Source organism: Perca flavescens, chromosome 4 (assembly GCF_004354835.1).
Source record: "Perca flavescens isolate YP-PL-M2 chromosome 4, PFLA_1.0, whole genome shotgun sequence".
NCBI lineage: Eukaryota > Metazoa > Chordata > Actinopteri > Perciformes > Percidae > Perca > Perca flavescens.
In genome coordinates this window covers 41,400,393-41,411,794 of record NC_041334.1, presented here as the reverse complement: position 1 = coordinate 41,411,794, position 11,402 = coordinate 41,400,393, and the positions used below count along the sequence as shown (strand labels likewise).

The 11,402-nt window shown below is 41.8% G+C and overlaps 1 protein-coding gene across 1 annotated transcript in view; it reads left to right on the top strand.

Moving 5' to 3' along the window:
- Nucleotides 1-10,930, top strand: part of chmp4ba (charged multivesicular body protein 4Ba) — an 11,079-nt gene extending 149 nt beyond the window's left edge. Inside the window, exons 1-5 of the mRNA XM_028575516.1 lie at nucleotides 1-246; nucleotides 7,379-7,556; nucleotides 8,921-9,035; nucleotides 9,794-9,920; nucleotides 10,259-10,930. The exon at nucleotides 1-246 is cut by the window's left edge and continues 149 nt beyond it. Coding sequence (XP_028431317.1) covers nucleotides 63-246; nucleotides 7,379-7,556; nucleotides 8,921-9,035; nucleotides 9,794-9,920; nucleotides 10,259-10,323 — 669 coding nt within the window. The 5' untranslated portion in view covers nucleotides 1-62 and the 3' untranslated portion in view covers nucleotides 10,324-10,930. The remainder of the gene's footprint in view (nucleotides 247-7,378; nucleotides 7,557-8,920; nucleotides 9,036-9,793; nucleotides 9,921-10,258) is intronic.
- The last annotated feature ends 472 nt before the right edge of the window (nucleotides 10,931-11,402 follow it).

Genomic DNA, 11,402 nt, shown 5'->3' with positions numbered 1-11,402 from the left:
CACCAGCTGTTGGTGTACGGTTAGCACGGTTAGCTCGCTGTTGTGTACAGTTACTAAGAGCCATGTCCGTGTTCGGTAAGTTGTTCGGCAGCGCGGGTAAGGGTGGCAAGGCGCCGACACCCCAGGAAGCCATCCAGAGACTGCGAGAGACCGAGGACATGTTAGCCAAAAAACAGGACTTTTTAGAAAAGAAAATCGACCAGGAGCTCGTGACGGCGAAGAAGAACGGCACGAAGAACAAACGAGGTGAGAAAAAAAAGCTCCTAAAGTTCGTGGTTTGACAGGTTAGGCAACCCGGTAGTTAGTTAGCTGGTTAGTTAGTTAGTTAGTTAGTTAGTTAGCCCGCAGGCTAACGGCAGGAAAGCAACCGGGAAGTTGGCAGCTGACAGGCTGCTGCTCACCTGGACATTAAGCTTAACGTGGGTTAATGAACCTAAACAACGACCAATCATCACCAAATTTCTCATGGCCATATCATGTCATGAACACTTGAGTCTGTCCAAAAAACTAAACCGAAATCCAAAGATTCTAGAAGTTATCTCACGTTAACGTTTCCTTCTTCATTGGTGCCTATGGCGAGGAAAGAGCTTAACGTGGTTTAATGTACCTAAACAACGACCAATGATTACCTCATTTCTTCTTAGATTTTTGACAGGTGTGTGTGTGTGTGTGTGTGTGTGTGTGTGTGTGTGTGTGTGTGTGTGTGTGTGTGTGTGTGTGTTTTGACAGAGAGAAATTTGGTTTGCTGCTGCTTACCTGAGGTCTGTCCCACACGGTGGCATACAACTCCATTTTTAAATGTGTGTTTTAAGGGCAGTGACTAATGCTACCAGTAACCACCACTAACCTGTCAGAAACATATCAATGTTACGTACACATGTGTTGCACATGTGTGACCGTTAGCAACGTTAAATTAACTCAAGGCCAGTTCCCGGACATAATGACAATCAGCCCAAACTAACGTTAAAAAGGACCTACGTGTTTTAGTAATATAACTTAGGTACAAGTATCTACATTCATGTTTGCATAGTTTTATATTATTAGATGTTTGCACTGACGCACTCTTTACTTGTTATTGTAATTTTAGTTTTTCCTTATTGCACATGTGTCAGAAGAGTTTTCATATTCAGGCTGTGAAAAAGTTGTTGTTAAAAAATTATCATTGTTTTGCTGAATTTTCTAAATTCTACGATGGCTAAAGGACTCTTTTGATGACTTTTGTAGGGCTTCATGTCAACAAAAATGTGACAAAAAGTGTACAAAAATGTCTGAGAAAGCCACAAAAAAGTCTGAACAAAAACAAATAATCTCTCCATGTCTGGCCCTCGGTGTGATTCTCTTTTTCCAGTGTGGCCCTCTGGGAAAATGAGTTTGACCCCCCTGCCTTATTGTATGTATATGCTACTACTACTTCTGTCTAGCCCCAGACTGTTCCTTGCTTGAATTAACATTATATTCAAGTAACAAAAAAGGCTTTTTCTAGCAACATGTCGGTAAAGGAGATTTGCCGTTTGTGTAATGAGAATTTAGGAATAAAAGAATAAAAGGCCCCATTTCAGGTTCCTGGTCCATATTCCCAAAGAAGGAGCCAAGCGAAAAAAAGCATTTGCGAGCAGCTAACAGAATTAGGGCTACCGCTGTCTGAAAATACTGGTTAGCTGATTGGATAAACCATCTGTCTATCACCTCTATGTTGGTGATAGACGCTTCTCGTTGGGACTAAGTACCCAGAGACTTCATGTGAGGATAGGGTGACCACACCTCCTGAAAAATTCGGGACAGTCCTGAAATCCAAGCAGTTGTCCCGAATCCTGCCCTAATTGTCCTGAAAATTAGAGCAAAGTCTCGAGAGCAGACTCTCGAGGAGTTATAGTCTGATTGAACATTAAAAGCTGTTCATGGTGATTGAGTTGTCCTGCAGCCAGCTCCCGTAATCACTTGAGTTCATGATTTTAATGATTTTTTTTTTTTTTATTTGTATTTTTGTGTTTTTACAAGACAGACAGTTGAGATTGGATTGGATGTTGTTAAAGTGCAGACATGACAGACAGTTGAATTCCTGAATAAACATAATTAATCATTTTGGTGCAGAGAAAATGCCTTTCTACAGGGCCCAGAATGTTGTGCTACGCCCCTGTGTGTGTGCTGTCTTAAAAAATATATATTTAACCATTATCACCCAAAATAAATCTCATGTTTGTGGTGCTTTATGTTGCATCACACAGTTCACAATTCGTTTAGTTGAATCAAATCCAAGGCCAACATGGTGTGAAGTAATTTTACTATTATTCAGCTCTAATAGAAGTATTTCAGGAGAGTTTTAACACTTCATTTAGCGTGATATTTTGGGCCTCATATACAATATGACGCACCCTAATTACATACAGCCAAGCGTTGTAGTGTTGTCATGCAACCACACATCAAAGACACAACACTCACACTTTGAGGTCCGTCACAGGTGGTTTTAAGAGTCCCGTTCCCTATTCCATGGACTCTAGATACCTGTTTTTCAACATAGTTCACCCTATCGTTCGCCTGACAGGGTTTCCCACGGATTAGAAAGCATTGTGTTTTACCGTGAACTTGTGACTTGTTAACTTTCTAGAGCAGGCCAGTCGCTTGTTAGCTAAGAGTCTGGTCGGGGCTCCAGCGTTAACACAGAATCAGAATATTAAATATGTTTATAGCACTTTTTAATGTGTGATTGTGTAAAGGTGTTCACGAGACACCGACCTTTAGTGGATTTCACGTCTTCTCTCCTTCATGGAGACAGACGCTGTGTGTGTGTGTGTGTGTCTCTGTGTCTCTGTGTCTCTGTGTCTCTGTGTCTCTGTGTGTGTGTGTGTGTGTGTGTGTGTGTGTGTGTGTGTGTGTGTGTGTGTGTGTGTGTGTGTGTGTGTGTGTGTGTGTCTGTCAGTGTGTGTGTGTGTCTCTGTGTGTGTGTGTGTGTGTGTGTGTGTGTGTGTGTGTGTGTGTGTGTGTGTGTGTGTGTGTCAGTACGTGTGTGTGTGTGTGTGTGTGTCTGTCAGTGTGTGTGTCTGTCAGTGTGTGTGTGTCTCTGTGTCTCTGTGTGTGTGTGTGTGTGTGTGTGTGTGTGTGTGTGTGTGTGTGTGTGTGTGTCTGTGTGTGTGTGTGTGTGTGTGTGTGTGTGTGTGTGTGTGTGTGTGTCTGTATGTGTGTATGTGTGTGTGTCTGTATGTGTGTGTGTCTGTATATGTGAGTGTGTGTGTCTGTCTGTGTGTGTGTGTGTGTGTGTGTGTGTGTCAGTGTGTGTGTGTGTGTGTGTGTCAGTATGTGTGTGTGTGTGTGTGTCAGTGTGTGTGTGTGTGTGTCAGTACGTGTGTGTGTGTGTCAGTACGTGTGTGTGTGTGTGTCAGTACGTGTGTGTGTGTATGTGTGTGTTTGTGTCAGTACGTGTATGTGTATATATATCTGTGTGTGTGTGTATATGTCTGTGTTTGTGTGTCTCTGTGTGTGTGTGTGTGTGTGTGTGTGTTTATTGTGCGAATTAGTCTGTGTGGGAAACGCTGAATAACAACACACACAACGCAGCAAACCTACCATCACAACAGCATCTCTCAGGTTTAATTACTTGGTGTTTACACCTTTAACTACTTTACATCCTTCAGGCAGTTTAACGTTAGGTTTTTTTTATTTTTTGGGGCATTTTTAGGCCTTTATTGGCAGGCCAGCTGAAGAACTGAAAGGTGAGATGAATGACATGCAGGAAAGGGCCGCAGGTCAGAGTCCAGTCTGAGGCTGCTGCGTCAAGGAGCAACTCTACCAACCGAGCCATCCGGGCGCCCACTTTAGGTGTTTTAATTAGGCCCTTTAGCTTTGTTTAACGTTTTCCACTTTGGTTTTTATTCTCCAAGTTAGAGGGAGGTAGTCTGGCTCTCAGCAGACCAGCATGGGGAGTCTGGTCTGGATTCTCTACCGCACAAGAGGGGTGTGGGAAAAAAATCAATACAGCATAGTATATTATTATTATTATTATTATTATATATACGATATTTTTCGTGACAATACTGTATCGATACACCGACGCCAAGTATGGATCTTTTATTATACATGTGTTGGTCAGTCTGTCTGCTTGATAATCTGATTTTGCAGCAATAAAATTGAAGTGAGATGAACAAACAGAGGTCTATATAAAAGAGACTTCAGATACAGTATTAGGGGACCACTAAGGTCTATATAAAAGAGACTTCAGATACAGTATTAGGGGACCACTAAGGTCTATATAAAAGAGACTTCAGATACAGTATTAGGGACCACTAAGGTCTATATAAAAGAGACTTCAGATACAGTATTACGGGACCACTAAGGTCTATATAAAAGAGACTTCAGATACAGTATTAGGGGACCACTAAGGTCTATATAAAAGAGACTTCAGATACAGTATTAGGGGACCACTAAGGTCTATATAAAAGAGACTTCAGATACAGTATTAGGGGACCACTAAGGTCTATATAAAAGAGACTTCAGATACAGTATTAGGGGACCACTAAGGCCTATATAAAAGAGACTTCAGATACAGTATTAGGGACCACTAAGGCCTATATAAAAGAGACTTCAGATACAGTATTAGGGGACCACTAAGGTCTATATAAAAGAGACTTCAGATACAGTATTAGGGGACCACTAAGGTCTATATAAAAGAGACTTCAGATACAGTATTAGGGGACCACTAAGGTCTATATAAAAGAGACTTCAGATACAGAATTAGGGGACCATTAAGGTCTATATAAAAGAGACTTCAGATACAATATTAGGGGACCACTAAGGCCTATATAAAAGAGACTTCAGATACAGTATTAGGGACCACTAAGGTCTATATAAAAGAGACTTCAGATACAGTATTAGGGACCACTAAGGTCTATATAAAAGAGACTTCAGATACAGTATTAGGGGACCACTAAGGTCTATATAAAAGAGACTTCAGATACAGTATTAGGGGACCACTAAGGTCTATATAAAAGAGACTTCAGATACAGAATTAGGGGACCATTAAGGTCTATATAAAAGAGACTTCAGATACAATATTAGGGGACCACTAAGGCCTATATAAAAGAGACTTCAGATACAGTATTAGAGGACCACTAAGGTCTATATAAAAGAGACTTCAGATACAGTATTAGGGGGACCACTAAGGTCTATATAAAAGAGACTTCAGATACAGAATTAGGGGACCATTAAGGTCTATATAAAAGAGACTTCAGATACAATATTAGGGGACCACTAAGGCCTATATAAAAGAGACTTCAGATACAGTATTAGAGGACCACTAAGGTCTATATAAAAGAGACTTCAGATACAGTATTAGGGGACCACTAAGGTCTACATAAAAGAGACTTCAGATACAGTATTAGGGGACCACTAAGGTCTATATAAAAGAGACTTCAGATACAGTATTAGGGGACCACTAAGGTCTATATAAAAGAGACTTCAGATACAGTATTAGGGGACCACTAAGGTCTATATAAAAGAGACTTCAGATACAGTATTAGGGGACCACTAAGGTCTCATTACTATTCATGAGCTCGCCCAGTTGGGCTGGGTAAAGGATTCTGATAGCCAGGCTCTCATTGGCTAGCTGTTAGCCAATCAGATTCAAGCACCTTAGCTTGTTGAATATTAATGAGAACTGGCAGAAATTGAGCGGAGTCTTCCTGCAGGCTTTCTACACCACGCTAGAATGGCTTGAAACAAGGTAACCATGGTTACAGAGTCCATGGTAGACCTTCAGACATCCCCACAAAGTCATGAAATACATGTGGTAGGGCACCTTTAACTTTTTTTTTTTTTAAAGCTAGACCTTATGTAACTTCTATCTAATCTTCTAATCGTGATTCTAAAACAAAACTGTAATCCGACGCACATACAGACATACACACAACACACACACACAGACACATACACACACACACACACACACACACACAGAAACACAACACAACACAACACACACACACACACAGACACACTCTTATCTCGTGTTACATCACCTTCCTCCCTCCCCACACATGACTCGGCTGGTTTAGCTCCCTCAATGACTCGTGATTTCCCAGCACCAAAGGGGAATTCCTTGTTTTTCAGGTTCAGACCTTTGTTCACAGACAGATACTGACACGCTACACACAGAATAATCAGTCCGTATAAAATAAAATAAAACTAAGAGAGCTGGAACAATTGGAGAATTAATTTATTAGTTTATTGACAGAATGTTAGCTGGCAACAATTTTGAGACTTGGGTTTAAGTAGCAAAATTGCAGAAATGCCAAAACATTAACTTATTCCAGCTTAAAATGTGATCCTTGGCTTTTCTCTATTTTAAATAATTGTAAATTGAATATATTTTGTTGTTAGGTAGTTGATCTGACATGTAAACACGTCACCTCGAGCTCTTAGGACTTTAGATGCCCCTTTTTCGGCTTTTTTATGGGTTAAATTACATTACATGTCATTTAGCTGACGCTTTTATCCAAAGCGCCTTACAATTGCAGAGGTCACACACCGCTGGAGCAGCTAGGGGTTAAGTGCCTTGCTCAGGGACACACTGGTTGATGTATCACAGAGGGAATCGAACCCCGGTCTCCCACACCAAAGGCATGGGTCATGTCCACTGGGCCATCACCATTGAATTTGATTTGATAGAAAAAGGTGTGTGTGTGTGTGTGTGTGTGTGTGTGTGTGTGTGTGTGTGTCCGTGTGTGTCCGTGTGTGTCCGTGTGTGTCCGTGTGTGTCCGTGTGTGTGTGTGTGTGTGTGTGTGTGTGTGTGTGTGTGTGTGTGTGTGTGTGTGTGTGTGTGTGTGTCCGAGAGGCTTACAGCGGGGGGGTATCTGAGCAGGACTGGCCCAGCGAAGAGCCAGCGGCCGGGGCAGGCGCCTGCTGGCTGTTGCCTCTCTTCATGGAGCTTCTCAACTTCCAAAAACTTTGAAGCAAATTGTCAATTCGGCATCAATTTTCGCTAAAGAATGCCTATATTTGAAATCTAAACAGTTCATTTCTCACCTAAAACGTTGTCAGAAGTGACTTTAGTGATGAATAAGAAGGCGAAAACTGTTAAAATTGTCCCGTTGTTGGTCTGTCCTGGAAACCTGACCCTGGTTGAACTATAGGTCCATGGGCTGAAAAGGGAACAGAGAAAAGACCTGCTCTGAAGTAGGAGCTGAAAGAGTTACAGGAACTGCAGCCAGAGGAACTTAAAAATAAGGGTTCTAGTCATTTTATGTTCGCATAACTGCAAAAATCCTTCTGGTCAGAAAGCAGCTATAATCAGGGATTTAAAGCAAGTCTGAGAGTCTACAGTCCCTTCCATGAGGAGTAGTCGCTGTCTGTTGGACTAACTGGTGTACCCTTTCCTCTCGTGTCCAGCGGCTCTACAGGCCTTGAAAAGGAAAAAGCGGTACGAGAAGCAGCTGGCTCAGATCGACGGCACGTTGTCTACCATTGAGTTCCAGAGGGAGGCGCTAGAGAACGCCAACACCAACACAGAAGTGCTCAAGAACATGGGCTACGCCGCCAAGGCAATGAAGGCCGCACACGAAAACATGTAAGAGACACATTTAGAACCAGGACGGGCTACAATTGTTCTCGTTGCTGAGGTTATTGATGAGACAGAGAGAGAGAGATATCTCTATCTCTATACAGGACAGGCCGAAAGTTTGGACACCTTCTCATTCAATGCGTTTCCTTTTTATTTTCATGACTATTTACATTGTAGATTCTCACTGAAGGCATCAAAACTATGAATGAACACATATGGAATTATGTACTTAACAAAAAAGTGTGAAATAACTGAAAACATGTCTTATATTTTAGGTTCTTCAAAGTAGCCACCCTTTGCTTTTTTATTAATAAGGTAAATAATTCCACTAATTAACCCTGACAAAGCACACCTGTGAAGGTAAAACCATTTCAGGTGACTACCTCATGAAGCTCATTGAGAGAACACCAAGGGTTTGCAGAGTTATCAAAAAAAGCAAAGGGTGGCTACTCTGAAGAATCTAAAATATAAGACATGTTTTCAGTTATTTCACACTTTTTTGTTAAGTACATAATTCCATATGTGTTCATTCATAGTTTTGATGCCTTCAGTGAGAATCTACAATGTAAATAGTCATGAAAATAAAGAAACACATTGAATGAGAAGGTGTGTCCAAACTTTTGGCCTGTACTGTATATATATCTCAAATACCGGTTCTTATTTTGTCTTTTAATCTTTAACACTCCAGAAATATACTTCAGCATATGATATATAGCTCAATTAGCATATTGAATGTATGTTGCACAATGCTTGCACAGACAGATTCAGCAGCTGCGCGGCTTATTTCTCTCTTCAAATGTTTTCAGAAACATGTTTCGGTGAACTATTTTAGTCCAATGTGAGATATCGGATTCTGAACGAGACGCCATTAAAGTCTGTTTTTAAATTCGGGAGCAGCCAGACCCATGTGATGCGTTCGTCCAATCAGCTGCCACGTGATGCGTTCGTCACGCTCATCCCGCTCGTTATTTTCCGGTGAAGTGTTTTAACATGGGTGTCGAAAGTTGGCGCTACGGCAGTAAGTGGTTGGTGACCATTAACGCTGTACTGACGCACACGCTCCGAACCGAGACAAGCCAACCCCTAAATAAATAAATAAATATATATATATGTGTGTATATATATATATGAGGTAGTTCTTATATAAAGTAAGTATAATGAGTTACTTCCCACTTACAACAGGCTACTTGTGTTTGTGCATCATCCCTTTTTATTGTCATCTTATCTGGTTTTGTCATTCCTGGCTCTTCTTTGGTTGGTGGCCCATGGATCTAATGGCTCGTGGTCCATCGTTAGTTTAGTTAGTTTGTCTGTATATGTCTGCATGTTGCATACGTGTTCATGTTGTCTCTCTCTCTCCTGTGCCACAGGGACATAGACAAAGTGGACGATCTGATGGCGGACATCACAGAACAACAAGAAGTGGCTCAAGAAATCTCAGATGTGATTTCCAGGCCGATCGGTTTCGGAGATGAGTTTGACGAGGTGAGAACGTAGACCAGAACCACCTCAGGAAATCAGGAATCTTAACTGTGTTTCAGCCCGTGGTCTGCCAGACTCCTGACCTGCTCTGGGGGTTATATTTTTATATATAGGTTAAATTTTCTGATGGCCCTTGCTGGAACTGTTGTAGTGCTAAACATCACCACTTGGTTAGACAAAAATATCTCACAGCTGCAACAACTTCTGTGCAGCTTAATTCACTCACCAAACAAGGCCTGGTAGACTCTAGTATCAACAGTAGGACCCCTGCATGACCCCATTGGCCTCCTTTTATTAGTCTTAAGCCTCTTTCCGACCAAGTAGTCACAGGAACATAGTTATAGGAACAGTCCACTTTCCGCATAGACTTGGTGACCCATAAATATTGAAAAATGCGATATTATGTGTATTTGTTCTCTTTTGAGCTCTGCCCAATTGTAATTAATAATTAATAACATAGCCAGGATGCACGCAATGTCTACATAAGCTAATACACACTGGCAGGTGCAGCTGATCACGTTAGAATAAATTGGAGAAAACTCGGATGAGAGAAACTAGCCTTTCTTTATAAAAAATGTATTGGTCTGTGGTGTACCTGGTTACTTGGTTAATTGTGTGTGTGTGTGTGTGTGTGTGTGTGTGTGTGTGTGTGTGTGTGTGTGTGTGTGTGTGTGTGTGTGTGTGTGTGTGTGTGTGTGTGTGTGTGTGTGTGTGTGTGTGTGTGTGTGTGTGTGTGTGTGTGTGTGTGTGTGTGTGTGTAGGATGAGCTCATGGCTGAGCTGGAGGAGCTGGAACAAGAAGAGCTGGACAAAAACCTTCTGGAAATCGAAGGAACCGAGGACGTTCCCCTACCCAGCGTACCGTCTACATCACTACCATCCAGACCAGGTATTATAGCACTTAAATACACTTTCTGTTACACACACACACACACACAACACCACTATGCTACATACCTACATCACTACCATCCAGACCAGGTATTATAGCACTTAAATACACTTTCTGTTACACACACACACACACACACACACACACACAACACCACTATGCTACATACCTACATCCCTACCATCCAGACCAGGTATTATAGCACTTAAATACACTTTCTATTACACACACACACACAACACCACTATGCTACACACCTACTGTACACCACATCACAAGTCCACACAGTGACAGAATTAAATGTCATGTTTTATTCCTGTCTGTTCCTTTTTTAGCCAAGAAGAAGGAGGAAGAAGACGAGGACGACATGGCCGACCTCGAGGCCTGGGCGGCTAACTAAGCTAGCTTGCCCTGCTAGCTGGCTAGTGCCCCTCTCCTGTCTGTCTCTGGGCTACCAGGCTGCTCCCAGCCCTCTGGAAGAGAGACAGGGACTATGGGCTGCTGAGCTGACTGCAGGCATGCTGCTCTCTCTTAAAGCCTACGTCCCAATATCTAACCACACCCCAAACCTAAAGTATGCACTTGTGACTTCAAATTAAATGAAGCCAGGCTTTTCTCTTCTTTTGATTGATGTCCCAGTCAGATCCCTTTTGTTCCAGCTGTACACTGCTCAGTTTTCTGCAGGGCATAGAGTATGGAAAACATATGTCATGCCCCCAACAGCCCAAATCCAAGTTCTCTTCTTGAGTGCATGAATGCACACTTTGCAGGAGAGTGCAAGTGCATACTTCTAGGCAAGGGTGTGAGGAGGAAAACTACAAGGAATGTGAAGAATCAACCGATGTGTGGGGGAAATAGCAACAACAGAAAGACAACATGATTCAGCCATTTCTCTGCTTCCTGCGTTGTCATCTCTCTGCTCTTCTACAACGATGACAACAACCCATCTGCTAAATCTCAGCAGCAGCAAAAAAACACAAAAAAATAAAAAATGGATTGAAATTTGACAATGTAGGACTTTCTCATTGAAATGCTGTCAAACTACAAAATACATATTCCATATTACAGCAGTGGGAACGTCTTGTTAAGGGAGGACCCTTCTGTCAGTCATATGTCTTACTGAAGTGGCCACAGGCAACATCTTGACCACAATTAGGCACTCGGGTTCAATTCCTAAAATGTCAGTATAGTAGAGTATTGGTTTTCCATTACTGGACAGTAGAGCTGGGCAATATGTGGATAATATATCGATATCGTGATATGAGAATAGATATTGTCTTAGATTTTGGATATCGTCATATGGCATAAGTGTCTGTTCCTGGTTTTAAAGTCTTTATTACAGTAAAGGGATGCCATTTTCTGAACTTACCAGATTGTTCTAGCTCTTCTATTATTCAGTCCCTCCAGCAAAACGCATTTTTTCAAATACGTCACACTTTCGCCCCATAAATTGCAGATTTCCGCGCAAAATATGCGGGG